Below are 26,655 nucleotides of genomic sequence, written 5' to 3'. Positions count from 1 at the left end.
TGCATGGTGGCTTGCATGCTGGGCTTTTCCAAACATCCTGTGTGGAGATGGTGAAAGTTCCAGAAGGAAAAAAAAATGTACCGATTGCATGCAGCATACGGCGCCCCCATACCCCAAATGTGAAGAAAATTGAAGGGGTCTGAACTCTTTGAAGACACCGCCGTAACACCTGTACGGCTTATCCTCGTTGTTAAGAATCGGGGAAAAAAAATTGTGCAATATGCATCACCAAATGTTGGCATAATGAGCCATCTGCATGTGTGAGGTCCCTTCCTCGGTGATGCCAAGAACGACGCCATCTGTGAAGCCGCTACCAGCTGTTTTCTTTCTTATTACGTGTTTATTAAAAGCTGAACTTGTCCTCTCCAGGAGGAGGGGAGGGGGGCAGCGTGGGGGGGCCTCCATCGTCACTGGAATCAGACCCACACACACTTTGCTACATAAAACAGTTTCAGCAGAACAGAGGGAGTGCTAATTAAATAGTGCGTCTTTCTCTTCGGAGGCTAGCAGCAAATTAAGAGAACAAACAAGAGATGAAGTGGCTGCAAAGCAACAAACATGAAAGCATTGTGAGTGACTCTAACCCAGCCTGACGGCAAATAAATAAATAAGCCATGCCCCAAAGCCCCACCTTCACTTAGCCCTGTGGGCTGGATTTTCTAAATACAAGCCAAAAAAAATGAAAATCTCTCAGCGGCGCTTTTACTCGTCCTTCCCCGCGCATTGTTGTCAATTTTCAAAACCTATTAGCAAGCGATCGAACGACCGCAATTGAGCATTTATGCACAGCAGGCAACCTGCATCCTTCCCGTCAAGATCCCGTCCCGTCTGGCGTAATGGGGGCTGACACAAGTGCAGACCACCCTCTGCAGCTGTCAACAGATTTCAGGAGCTCAAAGGAAGACGCGTCAGGCAAACGTCCCGTACCGAGTGATGGACACCGAGAAAGAGCGCTGGAAACGTCCATCAGCATGCGCGGCCGTGTGCTCAAGCAGACAGGTCGGGTCGGGATAGACGCTGACAAACCCAACATGGACCCACAGTCCGGGCGTACTAAATACAATGCGGAGCGACAACTGACAGAATGCTGGCATGACAGCTTCTGGACGGACACGGTATTCCTCAATTCACTTGAACCCCACACGCAGTGTTTGCCTGAGTTTGATCCTGGGTTGGCAATAATGGCCCAGCACAGTCAAGAATTTTGTTCATAATTTTGGGAGAGGATCTTAATCATGTCTCATCTGTCCAGAAGCACAGGTCACAAACTCCACTCCTCGAGGCCCGGCATCGTCCATGTTTTAGATTTTTTTTTCCTTGTCTAACACATCTGATTCAAATGATCAGGATCATTCTCAGGCTCCTGCAGAGCTTGCACACTCAGACAATGACCGCCACTGCCACCTACTGTAATGCATTTGCAATTACACTTTATTTTAATATGGCAAATAAATAAATAAATAAATAAACTTGTTTGCTGCAGTCAATGGGAGGCCCACTTCAGTATTTCAGAAGAACTGCCCTAACCCTAAACCTAACCCACATGTTAAAGACATCTTTTGACATTTCATCTCCTGAGTTAACTTTGAAACCAGGTGAACAGGAAGCAAAGACTGTTTCTTGTCTTCCAGGAAGTCACCTGCTGGCCATCATGAGAAATGCGCTGATTCTGAATGTTTGCTTCTCTTTGTTTGAGACACTAGATACACCCTCTGTGGTGAGTGCGTTCTCTGCTCAGTTCAGTGCTCAATAAAACAAAACAAAAGGCCCTCCAATTTCGTTGCTGTACAAACAATTACCTAGCATGGATTTGCAACCTTATTGGATTCAGTGGGATGTTTGAAATAAATCATTAAAGGCGCTGACAGGGCATTTATCTTCACTCGTGTTTTAATGCGCTGTGCACAACCGTGTGTGCGCGCGTGTGTGCATCTGCGTGTGTGCGTCTGCGTGTGTTGCGTGTGTCAATCCTCCCGTGGAGCCATGTTCTCAAAAGCTCTTCATTCTGAAATCAAGCATGAATAATTAAGCGTTTTCACAAGGCTGCTTTAACGATACATTACACGAGAGGAAATAGGTCAAGCAGCAGTGTGAATGCGATAGCTGGCGTGGTTTTTTATTTTTTATATTTTTTTGGGCTTCAATCCATGGCCAACCATAGACTAACAATACACACCTTTGATGGCTTCACTCGCTTAACTCATTCAGTACCAGCCAATTCTGGACCAAGTCTGAAAAGACGTTTAAAAACGTCTTTTCGGACCAAGTCTGAAAAGACGTTTAAAAACGTCTTTGGGAGTGAATGATTTAAATGCAGATATGATCAGAAGGGTTACCTCTGGGTCACCGGGAGATCCTGCATTTACCCTGACCTTTTTCTCTGCACCTGTGTTGAAGAGTTTCTGTTGTCTGGCAATATCAATTTTCGATAATTACATATTATACAATGCAACCACTGAAGGTACACATTTACAGACAGTAAAGTCAAATGTAAACATTTTATCCCCTTCTGATCAAAGTAAAAAAGGCATGATTACCAGATGTCTTGAAAGGCCACCGGACATTGCGCGATGCAGCCGAACCCAACTTTAATTGGACCATTGCAAAAAATGAGAGTTGCCAATTTACACATGCACAGTCAGCGATTGGCCCAGGTCAAAAACTCACTGCCCGCCATGCACACACACACAGATATATATACAGCATATATACTGTACAGTGTTCCATTTACCCGCCATGCATGTTTTTGGAATGTGGGAGGAAACCAGAGTACCCAGAGAAAACCCACAAAGGCACGGGCAGAACATGCAAACTTCGCGCGCTAACCAGTAGATCACCATGATGCCTTACGCACACACAAAAATAAATTTAAAAAACATTATATACAGTGATCCCTCGCTATTTTGCCGTTTGTTTATCGTGGCTTCAGTGCATCGCGGATTTTTATAAACATCCATCCATCCATCCATCTTCTACCGCTTATCCGGGGCCGGGTCGCGGGGGCAACAGCTTTAGCAGGGAAGCCCAGACTTCCCTCTCCCTAGCTACTTCTTCCAGCTCTCCCCGGGGGATCCCGAGGCGTTCCCAGGCCAGCTGGGTGACATAGTCACTCCAGCGTGTCCTGGGTCTTCCTCGGGGTCTCCTCCCGGTGGGACATGCCCGGCACACCTCACCAGGGAGGCGTTCAGGAGGCATCCGAATCAGATGCCCAAGCCACCTCATCTGGCTCCTCTCGATGTGGAGGAGAAGCGGCTCGACTCTGAGCCCCTCCCGGATGACCGAGCTTCTCACCTTATCTCTAAGGGAGAGCCCGGACACCCTGCGGAGAAAACTCATTTCGGCCGCTTGTATCCGGGATCTCGTTCTTTCGGTCACGACCCATAGCTCGTGACCATAGATGAGGGTTGGAACGTAGATCGACCGGTAAATTGAGAGCTTCGCCCTTTGGCTCAGCTCCTTCTTCACCACGACAGACCGATACAACGTCCGCATCACAGCAGACGCCGCACCGATCCGCCTGTCGATCTCTCGCTCCCTCCTGCCCTCACTCGTGAACAAGACCCCAAGATACTTAAACTCCTCCACTTGGGGCAAGATCTCTCCCCCGACCCGGAGGGGGCACTCCACCCTTTTCCGACTGAGGACCATGGTTTCAGATTTGGAGGTGCTGATTTTCATCCCAACCGCTTCACACTCGGCTGCGAAACGCTCCAGTGAGAGTTGGAGAGCCCCGTTTGAAGGAGCCAACAGCACCACATCATCTGCAAAAAGCAGGGATGCAATACTGAGGCCACCAAAACGGACGCCCTCAACGCTTCGGCTGCGCCTAGAAATTCTGTCCATAAAGATTATGAACAGAATCGGCGACAAAGGGCAGCCTTGGCGGAGTCCTACCCTCACTGGAAACGATTCCGACTTACTGCCGGCAATGCGAACCAAACTCTGAAATCGGTGGTATAGTGACCGAATAGCCCGTATCAGGGGGTTCGGTACCCCATAACCACGAAGCACCCCCCACAGAACTCCCCGAGGGACATGGTCAAACGCCTTCTCCAAGTCCACAAAACACATGTAGACTGGTTGGGCGAATTCCCACATACCCTCGAGGACCCTGCTAAGGGTGTAGAGCTGGTCCACTGTTCCACGGCCGGGACGAAAACCACACTGCTCCTCCTCAATCTGAGGCTCGACTCCCTGACGGACCCTCCTCTCCAGCACCCCTGAATAGACCTTACCAGGGAGGCTGAGGAGTGTGATCCCTCTGTAGTTGGAACACACCCTCCGGTCCCCCTTTTTAAAAAGAGGGACTACCACCCCGGTCTGCCAATCCAGAGGCACTCTCCCCGTTGACCACGCGATGTTGCAGAGGCGTGTCAACCAGGACAGCCCCACAACATCCAGAGCCTTGAGGAACTCCGGGCGGATCTCATCCACCCCTGGGGCCCTGCCACCGAGGAGCTTTTTAACCACATCGGTGACTTCAACCACAGAGATAGGAGAGCCCACCTCAGGGTCCTCAGACTCTGCTTCCTCCAAGGAAGACGTGTTGGTGGAGTTGAGGAGGTCTTCGAAGTACTCTGCCCACCGGTTCACAACGTCCCGAGTCGAAGTCAGCAGTGCCCCATCCCCACTGTACACAGTGTTAGTGGTGCACTGCTTCCCCCTCCTGAGACGTCGGATGGTGGACCAGAATTTCCTCGAAGCCGTCCGGAAGTCGGCTTCCATGGCCTCACCGAACTCTTCCCACGCTCGGGTTTTTGCCTTGGCGACCACCGAAGCTGCGTTCCGCTTGGCCAGTCGATACCCGTCAGCTGCCTCTGGGGTCCCACAGGCCATAAAGGCTCGATAGGACTCCTTCTTCAGCTTGACGGCATCCCTTACTGCTGGTGTCCACCAGCGAGTACGAGGGTTGCCGCTACGACAGGCACCAACCACCTTACGGCCACAACTCAGATTGGCCGCCTCAACAATAGAGGCACGGAACATGGTCCACTCGGACTCAATGTCCCCCGTCTCCCCCGGAACATGGGAAAAGCTCTGTCGGAGGTGGGAGTTGAAACTCCTTCTGACAGGGGATTCCGCCAGACGCTCCCAACAAACCCTCACAATACGTTTGGGTCTGCCAGGACGGACCGGCATCTTCCCCCACAATCGGAGCCTACTCACCACCAGGTGGTGATCAGTTGACAGCTCCGCCCCTCTCTTCACCCGAGTGTCCAAAACATGCGGCCGCAAATCCGATGATACAACCACAAGGTCGATCATCGAACTACGGCCCAGGGTGTCCTGGTGCCAAGTGCACATATGGACACCCTTATGTTTGAACAAGGTGTTCGTTATGGACAGTCCGTGACGAGCACAGAAGTCCAATAACAAAACACCACTCGAGTTCTGATCGGGGGGGCCGTTCCTCCCAATCACGCCCCTCCAGGTCTCACTGTCATTGCCCACGTGAGCATTGAAGTCCCCCAGCAGAACAAGGGAGTCCCCAGCAGGAGTACTCTCCAGCACACCCTCCAAGGACTTCAAAAAGGGTGGGTATGCTGAGCTGCTGTTTGGTGCATATGCACAAACAACAGTCAGGACCCGTCCCCCCACCCGAAGGCGGAGGGAAGCAACCCTCTCGTCTACCGGTGTGAACCCCAATGTACAGGCACTGAGCCGGGGGGCAATGAGCATGCCCACACCTGCTCTGCGCCTCTCACCATGAGCAACTCCAGAGTGGAAGAGAGTCCAACCCCTCTCGAGAGAACTAGTACCAGAACCCAGGCTGTGTGTGGAGGCAAGTCCGACTATATCCGTCGGAACTTCTCTACCTCACACACCAGCTCGGGCTCCTTCCCTGCCAGAGAGGTGACATTCCATGTCCCAAGAGCTAGCTTCTGCAGCCGAGGATCGGACCGCCAGGGTCCCCGCCTTTGGCTGCCGCCCAGCTCGCATTGCACCCGACCCCTTTGACCCCTCCCACGGGTGGTGAGACCATGAGAAGGGGGACCCACGTTGCCTCTTCGGGCTGAGCCCGGCCGGGCCCCATGGGTGTAGGCCCGGCCACCAGGCGCTCGCCAACGAGCCCCACCTCCAGGCCTGGCTCCAGAGGGGGGCCCCGGTGACCCGCGTCCGGTCAAGGGAAACTGAGTGCCATCGATTTTATCTATCATAAGGGGCTTTGTGAGCCGTGCTTTGTCTGGTCCCTCACCTAGGACCTGTTTGCCATGGGTGACCCTGCCAGGGGCATAAAGCCCCAGACAACTTAGCTCCTAGGATCATTGGGACACACAAACCCCTCCACCACGGTAAGGTGACGGCTCACGGAGAGGTTTTTATAAACATATTCATAAAAAAAAATAATAATAAATTTAAGTCTGCAAAAAGTCCGCAAACGGTTCACGAGAAGCAGCAAAAGTCAGCAAAACAACAGCGAGTCACATAGAGAAACATATACAGTACTACATGTATATGTTGACTGTATTTTGTTATTCATACACGAACCTAACCTAACTTATACATGTTTAAATCTATTAGTATACAGCATTAAATAATGTTTATTATGACAAAATTTACGTCTACATGCATGTATACCGTTAAATTTGGCCAGTTGGGAATTTCTCCATTGCGAGACTAATAAAGGGTTTCTTATTAAATATTTTTTAGACTCATGCACATGCCCATGTACCTATATGGGGGGTGGGGGTGGGGTCGCTACTTTGCGGATTTTTGTTTATCGCGGGTAGTTTTGGGCTCCATTAACCGCGATAAACGAGGCATTACTATATACAGTATATATATATATATATATATATATATATATACATACACACACACAAAACACAGTAGAAAGTACAAAGTAAAAGTCTGGGGGGGGGTAACGTCAGGTTCTGAGTGATGTTGGAGAAAAAGGTTCAGATGATCTCCGTCATCCGTTACATTCAGCCCTGAGGACAGAACACGGCGTGTAGCCACAAAGCTGCTTTTACTGCTTTCAACAGCAGCGACTCTCACGTCAACTCAATCCACTTCGCCTGCACTCAAATTCAATGTGCTCTTTTTGTACCAACGTGGATCTCTGACCCCTCTGCTTGCTCAATGCCTCCCAAAAAAGAACCTTTGAGCAAAAAAGTGTCATGAATGTTATTAACATGACTGCACTTTGTAGCTTATATTCGTCGATCTTATCTGTTTTTGAAGTGCTTATCAATCACACAACATCCATTTGAACATCTTCAAACGAGACAAGAAAAAAAAACACAGTAGTACCTTCAGAAAATCTCAGGAGACAGGAGTAACTTCTGGAAGGACACCGAAACGCACAAAATAGTAACTTGGTATGCAAGGCAATGGCAACTAGCAAAGAGCAATATCGCTGCATCTATGTGCCATTTGTCCAAAGACAAAATACTGATCAACATTGCTGATCAAAGTCCAAGGAAATGCCACACAAAGGAAAACCCACGCAGGAAACAAGCAAACAAAACAGGATATGACAAAAATCACGTGAGACCAAAACTAGACCGGACTTCGATGTCAGGCAGACACCAAATTGTCAGATGCATCGTGCGCATGCCCAAGGGCACGCACTCATTTCGCCGGCACGCCCACCATGTCTCAGAGAAGTCTGTCAAATTGGCAAACAGGCGCAGCCAATGTTCGACCGGCATGAAACTCGTCATAGGCTAGCATTTTGTCATACGCCATCAACGAAAATAGAGCCCAGAGAGTTTCTCCTTTGACATTTGCTCAACAGACTTTTAAGGCCTTGCGAGATCTGTTGCATCCCGATTACAGAGAAGGTTTTGTACAACCAATGTCGAAATATTCACATTCATTGTGTGTGGAATTGTCCTGACCTGCAGTTGTGTTGGACTTTTCCTCATCCGGGGTGGAAGCGCAATCGCAAATTTCCTTTCGTGTCAAGTCTTATTTGGAGAATCCTATTGTTATCTGTTATTACCACGCATCCAAGAAGGACATCAATCTGCTGTCACCATCTGCACTGCTGCCAAAACTGAATCTCCGAGGAGTTGTGGAGATGTGGGCACCAGCAGTAAAATTTGGAAGTGATAAAGTGTGTGTGTGTGTGTGTGTGTGTGTGTGTGGAGCATGGGTTGGGGTGAGGGCGGCGTTTGCGTAAACACAAGGTGCTCGCAGCTGTCAGCCAGGTACGACTCAGCTGTGATCTGAGGCGTGATTGATTGCGCGGGTTCAGGCGGAGTTCAGCGGAGGTCTGCGGTATCGGTTGCGGTTTGAGTGAGTGACAGACACAAAATAGGCTGATGGAATATTATCAGGAAGCCATTTGTAATGTGGGCCCAGCCCGGATCTCGGTGGGGCGTTGTCTCTCTGGAATGAAGTCATCCATCACCTCAGCTTCACGTTGAATGAAGTCATGAGCAGCTTTTGAGGAGAGACAGACACTTTCCAAATGTTCCCGTAGATGAAATTCAAACTTTGAGTCAAAGCAACGCCAATTCGTACTGCGCACCCCGAATGAAGACTCCATTTGATTTTTCGTTCAAAATGAATAGTTTCAAGTCTTTCGTGGTGTTATCTTTTAGCTAGGGCCTGGCCTATCATGAAGGATTAACAGTTTGCTTGTTTGCTTTTTGTTGTTTTCTTTGGCTTCTTACATTGATATCAAAAGAAGGAGAATTACATTTAAGGTGCTGCATGATGTGATGAAATCACACATACGTTGGCTGGAGTTGGCTACTGTAGCCTCTGCAACTGTGACAGCACTGCAAGTTGGACAACTGAAGCAGCAGCAGGCAGACGCAGAGCAGCCACTGGTGATGCCGGACTTTGAAACTGCAGGATAGAGTGAGTATAGCAGTGTAACTCACTCAGCAACATTTGGGTGGTGGAGGGACTTCGAGGTGATGGAAGTAACATTAGCTGCATTCCATGCCTCCAGCAATCTCAAGCAATGACTATTACAATTACCGTCATTGTTTTATTTAAGGGCGGCCCGGTAGTCCAGTGGTTAGCACGTCGGCTTCACAGTGCAGAGGTACCGGGTTCAATTCCAGCTCCGGCCTCCCTGTGTGGAGTTTGCATGTTCTCCCCGGGCCTGCGTGGGTTTTCTCCGGGTGCTCCGGTTTCCTCCCACATTCCAAAAATATGCATGGCAGGCTGATTGGACGCTCTAAATTGTCCCTAGGTGTGAGTGTGGGCGTGAATGGTTGTTTGTCTCTGTGTGCCCTGCGATTGGCTGGCATCTGATTCAGGGTGTCCCCGCCTACTGCCCGAAGACGGCTGGGATAGGCTCCAGCACCCCCCGCGACCCTAGTGAGGATCAAGCGGTTCGGAAAATGGATGGATGGATGGATGGATGTTTTATTTAAAATTTTGATTGATTTGCGACTTGTAGTGGTACATGTTAATATGAACGTCTGGGTCGCATAAAGAGGCGACTAAAAACTTGGGTTTCCTTCATTTACAGTGTCAGGTAAAGTTATCGTGCGTAGTTATCTCATCCGTTCCACTTAATCGAGAAGAAAATGTCCTACTATACGAGAAATCCAGTCCATAATTTTCTTGTAACTTTCCTTGCACTGTTCACTATGGTAGGAAAGAGAGGGGGGAAAAAAGAACATCCATGACAAAAAAGTACTCTGTTAGTCTTCACTGCTGCCAGTCCCATGCAATTACTAACAAGTTTGTCAATGACCGGTCGTCTGAAATGCACTGAGAAGCACGTGGCTGTTTACACGAAGATCAACGGGGTTAAAGAATGAACTCAGTTTATTAATTCACACCATGAAACAGGAGCTGAGCGCATTCACTGATGATTGTCATCAGTGGAAAGGACGAATAAAAATAACACGATTGGACTAATAACATCACTCCTCTGTCCATATTGAACGACGTGAATCAGGACATGGCTTGAGAGAGCAACAAGTTAAGTGTGATCTTCTGGAAATGTGAGTGCAAACTGGATTTCACAGAATAAATGTCCATTTTTGATGCAGAAAGTCAAGGAATCATATTAAACGCAATATGGATATGAAATATGAAACATTTCAGGTGCATCATATAAGAATTATATGAAACGTTTTATTGAGGGAAGTCATGATTTAAAAGTGAAGAGAGCAAAGAGATAAATAGAAGACAAATGATCCAGCCTCAGATATTTCCAAGACTTCTTGAATATTACTTTTCTAATTCAATTTCAATGTTTTTCTTCACATAGGCGCCAAAATGTAATCTCTGCGACTTCAGAAGTTTTTCGTGTTGTGTGAGCCAAAGTCATGTCAGTCGCCTCCATTCAGAGAGTCACAAGACAGTAGTAGACCGATTTGTCACCCTTAAAAACAGACGGCATCATTTGATGCTTCCACCCATCAAGCAGCTGTTAATTCGATTTTCGTTCCATTTTTAACGCCTCAAAGGGGAACTTTCCTCAGTCATTTTTTTTCTTTATTCAAAATGATGGGCTCGGCTTACTTTGTGAAAACACGGCGCATATATTTTTTTGCTTTCGGTTTTGCATGTACTGTTACATTGCACACTTTTTTTTTTTTTTTTTTTTTTTGCGGTTAATGCTGTAAAAGGTGTCCACAAAGTCTGGGTACGTAGGAGATTGGAGTGGTCCTCTCGTTCACCTGACCTTTCGCCCCTTGACTTCTTTTATAATAATGATAATGATAACCAATGATTTCCTGCTTTGTGTGGCCGATACTGATACCGATACTGATATCGATATACATATTTTTTTGTAAACTATAAATATATCTGTTGTTGCAGTTTAAAACAAGAAACGATTTAAATCTCACTTATGAATGTAGCGGGGTCAGAGAATGATCGAAAAAAGTGGGCAACGACAACATACAGACGCATCTTCTGCTATTCTCTGAACACTTGCCACTTGAGACAGCGAGGTCATGAGCAATCTCAAAAGCTCCGATTCATTTTGTTCCGAATAATAAAGTTCAGTTGGATCATCCCCTACAAGTGTTTTATATACTCTACTCACGAAAAATTCAGGATATTTGGCTTTCGGGTGAAATGTCAGGATGAGCCTAAAATATATTCAAACCTTTTCAGGTGAACTTAATGTGACCTTCTCTAATCTTTTGAAGGCATATGTCCAACCGTTAAATGTTTCAGTACTTTTTGCACAAATTGCTGTTCCCTATCGAGGACCTTAATGGCAAAATTCACAACAGTTTTTTGATCCTTGAATTGACCAATAAATGTCGTGGCTCAATTAGAGCTGGTGTTTAAAAAGTCGTCCTTCGTTCAATGTCAGGCTTCCGCAGAGCTTGCTGATGATCTGATCATTTGAATCAGCTGTGTTGCAACAGGGAGACTTAAAAAACGTGCAGGACAGCGGCCCTCCAGAACCTGACTTAGAGTGTCACAGTGCGTCATCAGCAGGTTGCAACATCGATACCGAGAGACTGGAAGCATCACATAAAGATGTAGAAGTCATTTGGACACATACCATGCTGATGACCGCTACATTGTGAACCATGCTCTGAGAAACGGGATGATGAATGCTACTCAACTCCACGGGGGGCGGTCGGAGGCAACCACGACAGACCATTCGAAATCATTTACATCAGCCTGGTCTTTTTTTTTTTTTTTTTGGATGGGGGGCAGGTCTAGCCCTGATTGAGGGATTATACTCAGTATAACACACACACACACACATACAGTATATATATATATACATATACATATATATATATATATATATATATATATATAGCCCTGCAATTGGCTGGCAACCGATTCAGGGTGTCCCCTGCCTACTGCCCGAAGACAGCTGGGATAGGCTCCAGCACCCCCCGCGACCCTGGTGAGGATGAAGCGGTTTGGAAAATGAATGAATGAAAAAAAAATTATATATATATATATAATTATATATATATATACACACACAGTATATATATATATATATATATATTAGTGCGTAAAAAAGTTAGTTAGGTTCAAAATCAGTTTTGAAAAAACAATTCCATGAAATACATCGGAATGGCAGGAAGCGGCGTGCAGCCTCTGTTCCTTTAATAAACTGCTGCTTATCTGTTCTCACAAATGTCTCGCTGCCATCATCATCGTTGTCGTCGTCAGGTCCGGCCCGGTGGAAGGAGGGAAACCGAGAGGGAGGGAGGGAGGAGTTTTCAATGTTCAGTTTCTCGCGTGGATCTCTGCGCGCCGACATCGCCTCTCTCTGCTCTGCTCGTCCCACCCGACAGCCAACAGTGCACGCGAGCGGTGCCAAAACCATTTTTTTTTAAATGCTTCTCCGTTTGATTTTCTTGAGCCCCACCACGCGTTGTGAGTCCACGGAGGGGGAAGTGGAAGCGCGCACACACGCGGCGAGCGGTGATCTGATGGACACGAGGAGGGGGGCGCTCCGTCCCGCATAGAAGACGGAAGAAGCCCTGATTTGTTTTGGGTTTTCAAATATATATATTTTAATTTTTTTAACATAGATATTTTATGTTTGTTTTTTTTTTTCTCTTTTTACTCATTTTTGTTTTGATCTGCTTCGCGACACAAAGCGAACTGGATTCTCCCCGGCAGCCAGATTGAGAGCCACGAGCGACGTAAAGAAAATCAAAACGAGCCAAAAAACCACGTACTCCACGCGCGCGTGCACTCTCATGCGCGCACGAGCGTGGCCCCGTATTGTGGTTGCACCTGGGCACGCGCGCGCGAACGGCCAACCCGCGTCACCATGCCACGCAGGAAGCAGCAGGCGCCTCGACGGGCTGCGGGTAAGAAGACGCCTCTTTCACTGTCTTTTTTTTTTTTTTTAATTACACACATTGTTAGGTTTGTTTTGACTTTGTTGCCATGGTCACCGCTTCACCTCTACGCCTCCTTCCACCAGCCCTCCGTTGCTACCTCCCAACAAACTTTTTTGGCTTGGTTTCATGCAGGACCTTCTTATACACACTAAATGCAGTGTACAATATGTGTATACTGCACACTGCATTTAGTAAAGCATTTTAAATGTACTGCAATAAGTTTTTAAAAAGTAAGATAGTCGGCCACTTTATTAGGTACACCTGCCCAACATCCGCCTATGTTCTGTGTAGCGCATGTCCTCAATGGAATTGGAGTCTTTGACAGCTTTTCGAAGAGCTGTTCCTAATAAGATGGTTTTGGATGGAAGTGTGATGATAATTCCCTGACTGACCAAAAAAGGTGAATGATGCACTTAATTTTGTGAATATTATTAATTTAGGTGGCAGACAATAATCTACAAACGATGTCATTCCCTGTACAATTCTTTCTGTAGGATTAAAAAAAAAGGCACATAGATCTCAAATAGTTAGCTCCATATTACCTTGCTTGTGTCAAACGAGACTTCATAAAGAGCAATCATTTTACGCAGCAGATATGTTAAATTAATGGGTTTGTTGGGATAATTTCATACATATTTTATTCATCTCAGATAAACCCAGGTGAAATACTTTGTCAACCAAAATTGTATTATTTAAGAATGAAACAACAGCACCTCTGCAGGCACATTCAAGTAGTTACTGTAAACTTAAAACGGGTATAGCTATGTGTCAAATTTCCTTTATGGGACAAATAAAGTATCTATCTATCTATCTATCTATTGATATCATTAAGGCAAAAAAAAAAAAAAATCCCAATCCGTACCCTTCCAAGGATCCACGCGTCCTGCATGTCTCAATGTGAACTAGTAGAAAAAAAAAAGAAGTCATGCCTTCCTTGGCTGCAAGTTGTTGCGTGGGGCGGCTGTATCCTGCTTGTGAACTCTCTGTGAACTCTTCATCATCTTACGAACATGGACACATTTTTTGCTGGTGGTGGCTGGCTGTAATGTATATTTGTCTTAACAATCCTTTTAGCCTTTCGGTTTGCTAATCGTATTCCCTAAAGGGTACCACAATCAGCGACCCTTAGGTTGTCTTTTCGGAGGATGCCTTTTTTTGTTGTTGTTTTTTTCTCTTTCTCGCGTGTGAAGCTGCGTGAAGTTATCAGTCTTTATTATGGCTGCGGATGCTGCAAGCAGATGGCGATAGTTTCTCCGCCAATAATAGAAGCGCTTTTCTACGTGAGGAAGATACTAAGATCTCAAATGCACACAACACATAAACATACACACACCCCCATACGAGTGACCAAACATCCTCTTTTCCCCCCAGACGATTTTTTTCTCACCCTACAAAATCAGAATTAATTTCCCTATTGTTATTTTTTTCCCCTTTATCTCACATTGGTTGTTCCTCAAAATGCATCTAAGATCCAATCAGTGATCTATTCATTTGTACTCCTCGGTCATGGGTTAGACAGTCATGTCAACCATTATAGCAGCAGCAGCGATTGGTGTTGTGTCAATCATTACTGTTGTAACTTCATCTGCAGCAGAAGTGTTACGACAACAGCACTTGGGCAAACTTCTTTTGTCACTGCAGCTGGGTATTTAGTGAGATGATTGTATTATAGATCATTATACAACTTACGTAAGTTTGAGGGAATAGCTCTGTAAAGGCAGAGAAGTATGTAAAAAAAAAAAAAAAAAAAGGTGTCCTCCACTTTTAGAATTGAAATTCTCATTGATCATAATTTTGACCTCTTGGACAAAAACATACTATATATATATATATATATATATATATATATATACATATACATATACATATACAAACACACACACACACACACACACACACACAAATTTGCGGTGGCCATCAGGAATTTCGGGAAGTATGTTAATTTTCCCAAAGGACTGTTTTTGTTTTCCGGGCCAGTTTAGGGCATAGCGGCAGGCCAACCACTCCCCCCCCCCCCCCCCCCCCAAAACCTCCCCACCCATGATGTCGACGATCATTTTTCAGCACATGACAGCCGCAACCCTTTGTCTATATTTCGACACATGACGTCCTGTCGACAAACAACTTTTCAATGCATGATGGCCACACTATCCCCCCCACCCCCACCCCACCATTCGGCGAATAGTTTACCTGAATGTCTATCTATTCCTTTTTCATTAGGTGAAAAAGAACAAAGGTTCAAATAAAAGTAGCGGTGTTGATATTATTGTTATTTCTTTTGGCTTGTCTAAAAGGCAATGCATTTAATCACCCCCAAAACACACGCACCCAGGTACGTATGCGCGCGTGCACATGCACAGGCACCAAATTCATGAGGCATCCTATTTTTGGTTGGCAAAATACGGTCACCCTGCTCAACACGCGGAATAATTTTCCCACATTTCAACCTCCAAAGTGGCCCTTGCCTTTATTATTTGGAAGCGGGTTGGGGGAACTTTTCAGACGGTGCCTAAGTGATCCCTTTACACGCTCCCTAAATGTGTCGGGGCCTTTGCGAGCGTACAAATAAGCCCTCCAGAAGAGTTTCTTCATTGTTGAGGTAATTGTCTCCTGGCTGACAGGCACATTCATCAGTGGCTTAATGGTCAATCAAAAGTTGGCAGGCAGAGTGTTTTCATTCTTTCCTATCCACTACATTAGGAATACTTCATCAAAATGTCGGCCCGCTAATGGCTGTGAAGAGTTCATGACTGACTGATCCCTTGTCTGCGAGCCCCCTCTTCCCCAACCCCCTCTTCTTGAAAATTAACAGCTCTGCGCTTGTGAGATGCGGGCCGGCAGATAAACAAATTGTGCATTCATATTTCATCGTCGAGACCTGCGACGGTGCCGTGACGCGGTGGAATATTCCTGGCCCTCGTTGTCATTTTTCTCCTTTTTCCGCGCCCCTCCTCCTCATCCTCCTCCTAGTCTTCTTGAAGGCTCTTTGCAGCTGTAACTCATTTCACTTGATGACTTTACTGAGGTTACAGAGAGTGACGACAAATTGATTACCTGGCAGAGCAAGAATGGAGCGAGCGGAGACGGCGGCTGACAGTCATGTTATAATAATATGTTTAATGATGTGTGCAGCGGGAACAAGGAGAAAGGAGGATGGAAAGAAGTGCACACAAGATGCAAAGGAATATATTTTTAAATGTGTTCATTGTTGATGTAGGGCCCCCGAAAGATGCAATGTCCTTCTTGTTGGAGAAGTCAGGATGCTCCTCCGGGAATTGTAGCATTTATTAATAGGTGCATAAGGAAATGTCATATCTTAAGTCCACCCACCGCAGACTACATTAGGTAAACCTGCACAAACTAATGAGATCCAATACAAGAGGAGTATTCCAAATCCCAACGCTAGAATCACACGCAGTCGACAACAGACCTGCCCCAAGGCCGAACAAATTTAAAATAAAATGTAAGTAAGTAATACTAAGTAATACTTTTAAAATAATGTGTGTGTGTGTGTGTGTGTGTGTGTGTGTGTGTGTGTGTGTGTGTGTGTGTGTGTCTTTGTAGCACTCAAAGAACAACAATTATTTTTGTAGCAGGTCTTTTGAAACGTATTACTGTCCGTGATTATATTACAAAAACAATCAAATGTAATCTAGACAATTAAAACGGTACGCGCATTATGATAATTCAATAGCCATTGTGGTACTCATTTTTGTGAGTGCACCTTTATCACCAGCGGGTAATATTGCGCACAAATACGACACGAAAATGGGAAGATAAAACACAGAAGAAAACTGTTGCAAGTTAGCAACTCAGCTGCTTAATGTTTGTTTTTCGCAAATATCAGTCTTATGACATGCTCTGTCTGCCTGTGTTGCTACCGTTTGTGTTCAAATACACATTTGTAAAGGTTTATAAGTACCGCACCCTCAATGTTAGTTTCATCAGGACAGATATCTATAGAAGTTTACATTGTGTGTTAGCATTAAGCTAGCAGACTTTTCTAGAACATAGTTAACGTGGTTTTACTGTAAACGTCAACTGGGAAGAGCTTTGTGTCTAAATTCCTTTATGGGATGAATAAAGGTCTATCTATCTATCCATCCATCTACAGTACTCGCATAGTTTTTGTGGGGTCCACTCGGTTTTCCTGAATGTGTGAGGAACATGCTTTTAGACCTGCAACATATGTGAAGTGTGTTGACATCGGCAACATTTGATCATGTGGTTTGGTGAGCTCAATTTCGTTTTCAAAATTGCGGCTGAGCGATCCATTGAATGTATGTTTGAAAGAGGAAGATAAATGCATTTGTAGAATCTGAGGGAAATGTTTTAACAGGATGAAATGAATGTTTAAAAACTGCACAGGTCTTCGCTGAAGAACCAAAATGGATTTAATAGCATTTCGAGAAAGCTCCTCAAGTGCAATGAACCTTCATCAACATGAGAGGTTATCGGCCACATGTTGTGCTTTTATTCCATTTAAAGGCGCCGTAATAGCGCAAGGCTCATGTTTTGAGTGAAAGGAGCCATATGTTACTGCGCGACCCGTGGGAGGATCCCTCTCGCTGTTGTTGTTTTTAATTTTTACAATAGCGCTGTGCCTGTAACCCAATTTGCTGTTAACAAGATGAATTGGGGAGCAGACAAAGGCATTAAGTGTTGCAGCGCCAGCTCGTGACTGACAGCAGCTTGTGGGAATGGCCTTGCACAAATTCCTCCTAAGTGGTATGCTCAGAAAACATCCGAGCATCAAGGCAGATGTTGTTGATCTACTTGAGGTGGGAAAATCTAGTCCAGTTTGAAAGAGGGACCAATGAAATGTGTACTTTTGTTATTGAGGTTTAGGACACCTTCCCTTGAACTATCGTCGTGCTTTATTTGTTTTATGCCATGCTCACGCTTTCTGTCATTGAGAATATATATTTTGGGAAATCTTTTGACAAAAGTTACTCAGTAGAACACAGAGCTCCACCAAGACCAAATTGGGGCACCGTATTATTGCACATCATTGTAGATGCTCATTTTTCACTGTTTGGCGTTGAAATTCAACAATTACTCAGTAACAAATGAAGGGGCATGTCGAAAATGCCCACAATGTAAAAACGTGTCTGCAGCTCAGTATTTGATGCATTCTAATTTGGCCCAGTTTCCAACTCTCCAAAAGTTTGGTCGAAATTAATTAATTGTGTAATCATGCCAAGAATAAAACACAGTGATGAATTCACAACCTTTTCCCACTTTTATCCGTTCCACACTGCACCACATTTCGGCACCTTTCCGTTGGACGATCAAATACAGTGGTACGGTACCTAAAGCTCAAGTGTTGATTATTAAGCATAGAATGCTCACCCCCAGAAAGGTGGGGAAAGGGAGGGGAAAAAAACCGAACGTAAAAGTCAAAAAGTTGTGTAACTTTATTTTGACGGTAATGTGCGGAAACTTGAGTTTGTTTTGAGGGGCCAAACTTTGGCTCGAGGTTCAGGAAGTTGCAAAGTGATGCAGTCATTAGCGGGCATTACATCTCTCTGTGTTTCTGCGCGACGAGGTTGACGTCAACAAATGTTTTGATCAAATGCAGTCTCCCCCAGCGCGGCGCACTGTGGTGCAGCGTTTGCAATTTCGGGCTACCCTCTCCCCCGTCGAGCTTTCCCCATAAAAACTTCCTCTTCATCAGCAACTTTTTACTCGAAAATGAGGAGAAATATCAAATCGGGTGTTCTGGTGGCAGGTGCTGCTAGCGGTGCAGGCTAGCCGTTCTTGCCGTGGGTGCACATGTGGATGGAGTTGTGTTTTGTGCGCGACGAGGAAGCGAGTCTCCTGTGCACGAACAGATGTTCACATCACATCTGAGTAGACAGACACATTGTTTGCGTTTGTACGTGGACACGGATACTAATATCGTGTCTAAGTGAATACACAGACAGATTTTTAATATGTATATGGTGACAGAACAGAATTTACCGAGTGAGTGTATGTATGTGAATGTACACACGTGTTTTCATATACATCACTTCCCTCTTGAGATGTGTGCCAGTTTCCAGGCAAACGTTGGTTTTGATATGCACAAAATTCTTGTTGCGGTGTGGATTTTTGATTCAGTCTGACAACGAGTGGAAGACTGGAATGTGAGTTTCGTGCAAGATGGCTAATCCGACGCGTCGTCCTCGTGTGGAGGATACGGTAGCGGCGTTGGGCCTGCTATCGATTACCCACTGCTGTTGAGGTTGTGTGTCTTATGTTCTCTGCGCTGAAATGCTTACTTCCTCACGTGTTACTTTTACGATGAACATTCCCGCCAGAGTTCTCGTCTTTGTAATTTATGCCCGCGGCCCCACGTCATCTCCATTTGGTTTTTTTTTTGTTTTTCCATGCGTAGGGATTTAGGCGTTCATCTTGTACTTGTTGACCTACATGTGTAGTGTCGGGAGGAGATGGGGAGAGGGGGGTGGGGGGCGCACGGCTGCCATATGGAGGCCTTAAAAACAAATCATAAACAGATTAGATTCACCTGAGCAGCGGTGTACCTAACACTGAATGAGAGCAAATGATGTTCTGCTTTTATTCAGCAGCCCCTGTTAAATAACATGAATTGAAAAAAAAAAGTACATTTGTCTCATCTAAGAGTCAATACAGCCTTTTCAATGTGCAGACAATTGATTGAATTAGGCTCATGCTCCAAAAATGAAAGGGGGTGGGGGGGGGCGGAAAAAAAACGGAAAACATTCATCTTAAGTTATCTGATTTGCTTCTTATCAATCTCGTAATGAGCCGCAATTAAGATGAATTATGTAAATTAACCCTCGGCTGCTCGTGACTGCAGGAGCGATGACAACATTGTGGCTAATGCTAATGGGGTGATCAGTGATAATTGCAAAGGAAAATCATCGTCACAACCTCAGGGTGGGTCAGTTGTGAGGGCATTTATATTCAGGTGATGTCGAAAATGCCTTCTTTTATTGGGCACAGTTAACTAGTTTAGGCTGCAGTCGAAAAACGAAAATAAACAGGAAAAAAAAAACTTTGGTATGGAACTTATCGTTTTAAATTCTGCTCACTTTTTGTCTTTGTTTTCAATGTCGGAGTGATTGTGAAAGGGATTCGTTGGCTCTGTTTTCTTCTTGGGATTAAGATTTAATTGAAAAAGCCATTCAAAATATGTTGTACAGAACTGCCTTCCTCTGTTATAAAACTGCGCATCAAATACAATAATGGGTCGCTAATCGAGCCATCAACAAAATGTCGAATGTAAACATCACATCACACTTTCATTTACATTACAGATGTAATGATAACGTGACGTATCAAGGAACCAAATTTGGTTTCTTGTTCGGATGTGACTGGGTGTGATTGAACTATGAGGTCATGGTTTCATCCAACCGATTAGCTAAAAAAAACAAACTGATAATGCTAATACTGAAAAAAATTCATGAAATACAATTCTAAATTATTATATTGAATTTTTTAAAAATTGAATATTGAATATTATATTCTTATATTTTCTTCTACTTCTTCCTTTCATAAGCTTTTCTTATCTTGTCTTATAAATGAAGGTAAAAACAAAAAAAGTAAATCATTTAGTTTTGAGTGTTTGCTGAAAATGTTTCTGTAGGAACCGCATAATGCTGCATTTAGGCTTTTTCAACGTGTTAATAAAATGTAAAAAATATCCCATCCATTTTCTTGACTGCTTGCTGAATTATCTTGTTAACTGTGTTGACAACATACCAAAAAAAAGCTTCAAGTCAAAATGCCTTGTAATGCTGTTGAAGTGTGAAAATGTGAATTTCTATGTTATTTTTGAGTCCTTTATGAGGACTAACAATGTCAGCGTGCCCTCTAATCCAGGGATACGATTGGTTGTTTGTGAGCCAATCAGTGTGCAATTGAAAACGCATCTCTCCAACATTCTGTTAAGGTGCATTAAGCGATAGATGTTTTCATAAATCATCGACGACCAATTAGCCTAAAACGTAAAGCTTGCATGAATACCGTACTTGGGCTTCGGGCTGGGAAGGACGCTCAGCTCACATCTCCGCGGGAACGAAGAGCATGCGAGCGGAAGACGTGCTGCGGACCACGTTCCTGCGGCACTGTATGAAGTGCTGAACTTTGCACCTTTGGAAACTTCGTTTAGCGCCAGGCTGATGGCGCTCCGACAGCTTTATGTGCCCCGTGTTTTATGAGTTGTCACGCGGTGCAATTACACACGACCTAATTTGATGAATCAAGTCGATGCTCGGCCGCCGTCGTTGACCTTGCTGGACCGCCGTTTTCCATCTCCCTGTGGGGGTCAAACAGAGGTCTCGTGCATCGCTGATGAGATTTGGTCACTCGCCTTTGTTGGCTTCTTTTAAATGCAGTTGGGGGGGGGGGTAAAAAAAGAGGAAATGAATCATGGCAGGGACGTTCAAAATTATTATGTATCTGTGTTCGTGAAACAGTTTATCTCGCGTCATGTGCAAATTGAAGTCGTACTCAGCATGCCTCGATTTTGTTTTGTTTTTTGTAAGGGGTTCATCATAATTAAGGGTTTGTTATTGGTCATTCATTCCCTTGGTACAATTCGTAATTTGGATTCATCCACCCGGCGGCCCGGTAGTCCAGTGGTTAGCACGGCGGCTTCACAGTGCAGAGGTACCGGGTTCGATTCCAGCTCCGGCCTCCCTGTGTGGAGTTTGCATGTTCTCCCCGGGCTTGCGTGGGTTTTCTCCGGGTGCTCCGGTTTCCTCCCACATTCCAAAAACATGCATGTCAGGCTGATTGGACGCTCTAAATTGTCCCTAGGTGTGAGTGTGGGCGTGGATGGTTGTTCGTCTCTGTGTGCCCTGCGATTGGCTGGCAAGTGATTCAGGGTGTCCCCCGCCTACTGCCCGGAGATGGCTGGGATAGGCTCCAGCACCCCCCGCGACCCTAGTGAGGATCAAGCGGTTCGGAAAATGGATGGATGGATGGATTCATCCACCCTGTTATTTATTAATCTTCATCAACTGTTATATTGTCTCTCATGTATGATGGCCGTGTAATATGATCCACATCTCTCTGTTGTTACCTGGTGACAACTCGGTTGTGTAAGAATGATAAGTGAAAGCATTTGCCTGTCAATTGAAGCATCTGCAGTCGTTCTCACCACTCGTATTTGACTGTAGGTGAAAAATGATGATAGGCATGATAGTACAAACTTTCGTGTCTTCGTGATGTATATCATCATATCGCCGGGGTCTACTTGCCATTTGTCATGTATTTAAAAAGAAGTAGGGCTCCCAGCAATGTGCAGACTTCCACTGAGGCCAACATGTGAACTGAACCGTCAAAAAAATTGAGAAAAAAAAATCTGTTTATTTTTTTTTTTACTGTTTTTTTCAAAAAAATCTGAAATGCAAGCTGGTTTGCTAAATAATTTTAAAAAATCTGAAACGTCATAGGTTTGAATTACAATACATGGTCAAATCGGTATTGCCAAAAATACTCTTAGGACACATGAAGCAATCTCTGATTACAATTTACCAGAATAATCCCTTCGTTTGGCCGCCTCTTCTACAGTATATAATTACTTTAAATGGTACAACTTTATTTGAACACTGAATACGCCCTGCCGCCACTGTATGAAAAAATAAACAAGCAGAGTTATTCTTTTGTCATTGATGTGGTCCAATTTCCGCTCGCCAACTCTCGTGGCCCCCTCCAGCTCTGGGCCCAAGACAAAAAAAAAAAAAGCAAAGTTGTCCTGGCTAGCCCACTGTCATTATAGACCGTCAAGGAATAGACAGAGTATTTGCAATCTCCTGATTACAGGACAGCAGAGCATCCAAATGAAGCCATGATTGGAGTCTAAAATGGTGACATATTGTCACGTTAAACTCACTGTGCCTGAAGGTCTTTTGTGTTTGGCGGTCACCTGCCCGCCTGTGTCTTCACAACGTGCTGAGCGAGTCGGTTGAAAAGACTTAATTGATACTCATTAAACAGCGGTGACAGCTTCAGTGTCCGTGATGGATGTGGAATAATTGTGTTGTGTTCACAACTTGATGAAGAGAAGCAACAACAGTGGCTGACGAGTGTGTCGGCCCGCTGCACCCGCGGGACATCCTGAAATATAGTAACGCCTCGGGAGTCGAACTTTTGATTCAAAACGAGTGAAATTTCACGGGCTCATGATGTTGTCAAAAAAATAGCGCATAGTGGATGAATAATTACTTTTCACACTTGTACAGGCAGTTAAGAATGTAAAAATGTAGAATTAATAAGATATTTAAAAGGTGACCTTACATTTATTCATTCATTCATCTTCCGAACCGCTTCATCCTCATTAGGGTCGCGGGGGGTGCTGGAGCCTATCCCAGCTGTCTTCGGGCAGTAGGCGGGGGACACCCCGAATTGGTTGCCAGCCAATCGCAGGGCACACAGAGACAAACAACCATGCACGCCCACACTCACACCTAAGGACAATTTAGAGTGTTCAATCAGCCTGCCATGCATGTTTTTGGAATGTGGGAGGAAACCGGAGCACCCGGAGAAAACCCACGCAGGCCCGGGGAGAACATGCAAACTCCACACAGGGAGGCCGGAGCTGGACTCGAACCCGGTACCTCTGCACTGTGAAGTCGACGTTCTAACCACTGGACTACCGGGCCGCCTACCTTACATTTATATTCTTTGCAATTGTAAAATTAGTCCAACTGGTCAACTGGCATCCTCGAATGATTTGTCTCAAGATTCTCTTCAGTACCAGTCACAAGTTGAGAAACACCCTGAAAAGCACTGTAAAACTAAAGTCATCAACATTCTGTAGAAATATCAACAGAATATTTTGGCAAACATAAAAAATATTCGTGACCTGAAACGATTTTCAGTTCACATCTGTGCGTCATCAAGAGTTAATTTCTTTGCAGCAGGACCTCCCTTTGTTTCGTGTGTTTGAGACCATTCGAATTGGAAGGTGTTGTCCTAACTTTTGACTGGTACTGTATTTCACACTGGAGCATCTTCATTTTCCTGCCATGGCAAGTCTAGTTTACCCTGTTTGGGAATTTGGCAGACCCAGCTGACCAAGAGTGTTTTCTTTTACACGCCCCCAGCGCATCTGACGGTTTGATGACAGAAAGTAGACTAGATATTAGACTAGGTAAAAACAGGTCTAAGTTGGAGCGCAGGCGGCATAACACGAATTTGGTCGATTCGATCAAAGAGCAGACAGATTCTGAACTGCGCTGATATGTATGGTAGATGTCATTGTATTTAAATCAGAAATACGTATGGCAATGGTGTGCATCAAACCATCGGACCCCTCGTAGTATTACATTCATTGAACACATTATCGTGACTTTTATTATCGTTTTTAAAACATCCTACACAAACGAACACAAACGATCGGGGTGGTAGGCGGGCTCCAAGTGCCCCCTTCAGTGCCCCCTTCAGTGTGTCTGTGATCGCTCTTTGCACGATCCGCAAGTCGACCGCTGCTTGCAATTCCTTATGAACGTAATTTGTGATCTTTGTCATGGACTCCAGTGAGTCTATATGTCTGCTTCTACAATTTTAAAGGTTGTGTGCGCTGAATTTAAAGGGAATAAGTGGATCCACTTTCATTGGCCAAAACCTAAGTCAGCTCTGTTCACTCCCACAATGGTGCAAACACCCTTTTGTAACTGTGTCCATATATGAAAATACCAATGGAAAGAAAACGACATCCATGTGCACTGTATGACTGCACATTGTGCCAGATGTGCACTGGGCATGAAAATAGGGCCCAAGGTGTGAATGTGAGTGTGATTTGTTGTTGCTGTGGTTGTGTGGTGGCTGGAAACCAGTCCAGCTCGCACAAGACCACACACTTTAAAAAATGGATTGTTGGAATTCCACCTTGAACAAGAATACAGTACACTGTATACAAATTCACATTTAAAACCCATTATCAGCCATTGTACAGCGCTGCGCAATAAATCTAAAGCTGCAGTTATGATAACTTTTCAAAACTTTTATTCATCTCAATATTACATTCGCGCATACAATAAAGTTGTCTGGTGTCAGACAAATGACGAATGTGCTTCGAGTGTGATTTGAGTTTGATATTGGAGGCCTTTGGAATTGACTGTCTCGCAAATGAGCCCATGACGAATGGCGCCATTTAGAGGAGAAAATGAATACAGTGGAAACTTAAAAAATAATTTTGTACTCTCTTCAGTATGGTCATATTCCATCAAGCTGAGCTCATTTGATAAAATAGTGTATCAAATCTCTCCCTGATGTTTTTACTGTAGGCTAGCCTGTGAGCAGGGGAAAAAAAACTCAGTTTGCGACTTTGACATTCTCAGGCACTTACAGCGGATTAAAGCCACGCCCCTTGATGACATTAAAGCTAGGAGGATTTACAATTTTATCATCACGATTTATATTACACAGGGAGGTCTTTGTACAGGAAGCGTCTTGTTCGACTGGCATCAAACAAAGGCCGCCGGTGGGAACTGTGCAGACACGTCACGCGCACACTTCCCGTGGGCGGCCGCTGATGTCATCGCTACTATTCACCACGCAGAGGGATTGAGCAATAGCAGAGGCCTTATCCAGCTGGCAGCAGCTTTTTTTTACAAGTAGCGTGGGCAGAGTGTAGTCAGCTTTGACACAGCTGTTTTTTTTTCTGTTTTACCTTTTATTTTCAAGGGAGAGAAAACCTCCGCCAAGGCCAGCGATGCCTAATTTGGATCAGCAAAGTAGATCCACACTAATGTGTGTGTCTGCACTTTTCATTAGGAGTCATGCAAAAATGAAAACAAATGTAGAAATTTCAATGGATTCGCCATTCTATGAACAAGCACCTTAATAGCATTTGGGTGCTAGTTAATATGAAATATGGCTAATCTATGTACAGCTTTCCTTTTTGTTTATTTTATAAGCGGTAAAGTAAATGGAGTCCTTTTAAAACGTTAAAAATATATTTTGTTTTATTAATTAAAACCCACTGTATAGTATTACAAACTAGGGCCACTGATTTCATTCATCCATCTGTCATGAGCGTGGTGGTGGGGGACCCCAAAAAGCACATAGGAGCGAGGAGTAGGGTGAACTTGACAAACTGTATTCACAAAACACTGAGAAAACCTAAATCCAGAACAAACGAAGTCTTTAAAACAACAAGAATCCAAAGTAATAAACAAAATCCCACGGCAGACGCAAAAACAAGGTGAAAGCAATACAAACAACTAGTCATGGCATTAAGGCACGCGCACACTAACCAACAGAAGCAGTGACAGAAATAATGACTCGACCATGAGTGGTCGAGTCTGGAGTCCTTTTAACAGAGAACCGACTAATGACATGATGACCAACAGGTGTGACGCTGTAGGAGGAGCCCAACAGAGCCAACGGTTGGTCCCAAACAGATCAACCGTGACACCATCCATCCATTTTCTGATCCACTTTATCCTCACAAGGGTCGCGGGGCGTGCTGGAGCCTATCCCAGATGTCTTCGGGCAGTAGGCGGGGGTTTCACCCTGAACTGGTTGCCAGCCCATCGCAGGGGACATATAGACAAACAACAATTCTCCGTGCTCACGATCACACTAAGGGATCATTTTGAGTGTTCCATTAGTCTGCCATGCCTGTGTTTTTGGAATAAAACAGTAAAATGGTCTGCTCACTGATATATTTATTATGCTATATTTACATAGTGTTAAGGGATCAAAAAAGAAGTTATTTTATAGTTGACCCATGCATACTCATAGATTTTAAAAAAAAAATTGTACAATAAAATTCCCCCTGCCCCCCTTTTTTCCCAGAATGTATAGTCAATGTAAACGTGAGCATTTTTTCGAAGAATTTTGCGGGCTTGGAAAAAGATAACACATCGATATTTATTTATTTATTTATTTTTACGCCTCATGCATTTAAATGTATGTCAAT

General features: G+C 44.7%; 1 protein-coding gene across 1 annotated transcript in view; it reads left to right on the top strand.

Annotated features, from left to right (window-relative positions):
• The first annotated feature begins 12,066 nt into the window (after positions 1 to 12,066).
• tshz2 (teashirt zinc finger homeobox 2) overlaps positions 12,067 to 26,655 on the top strand; it is a 53,092-nt gene continuing 38,503 nt past the window's right edge. Inside the window, exon 1 of the mRNA XM_086104846.1 lies at positions 12,067 to 12,722. Coding sequence (XP_085960972.1) covers positions 12,683 to 12,722 — 40 coding nt within the window. The 5' untranslated portion in view covers positions 12,067 to 12,682. The remainder of the gene's footprint in view (positions 12,723 to 26,655) is intronic.

This window comes from Hippocampus guttulatus, chromosome 1 (genome assembly GCF_054856545.1).
Source record: "Hippocampus guttulatus isolate MCC_2025c chromosome 1, RoL_Hgut_1.0, whole genome shotgun sequence".
NCBI lineage: Eukaryota > Metazoa > Chordata > Actinopteri > Syngnathiformes > Syngnathidae > Hippocampus > Hippocampus guttulatus.
This window is presented reverse-complemented; position numbering and strand designations above follow the sequence as displayed.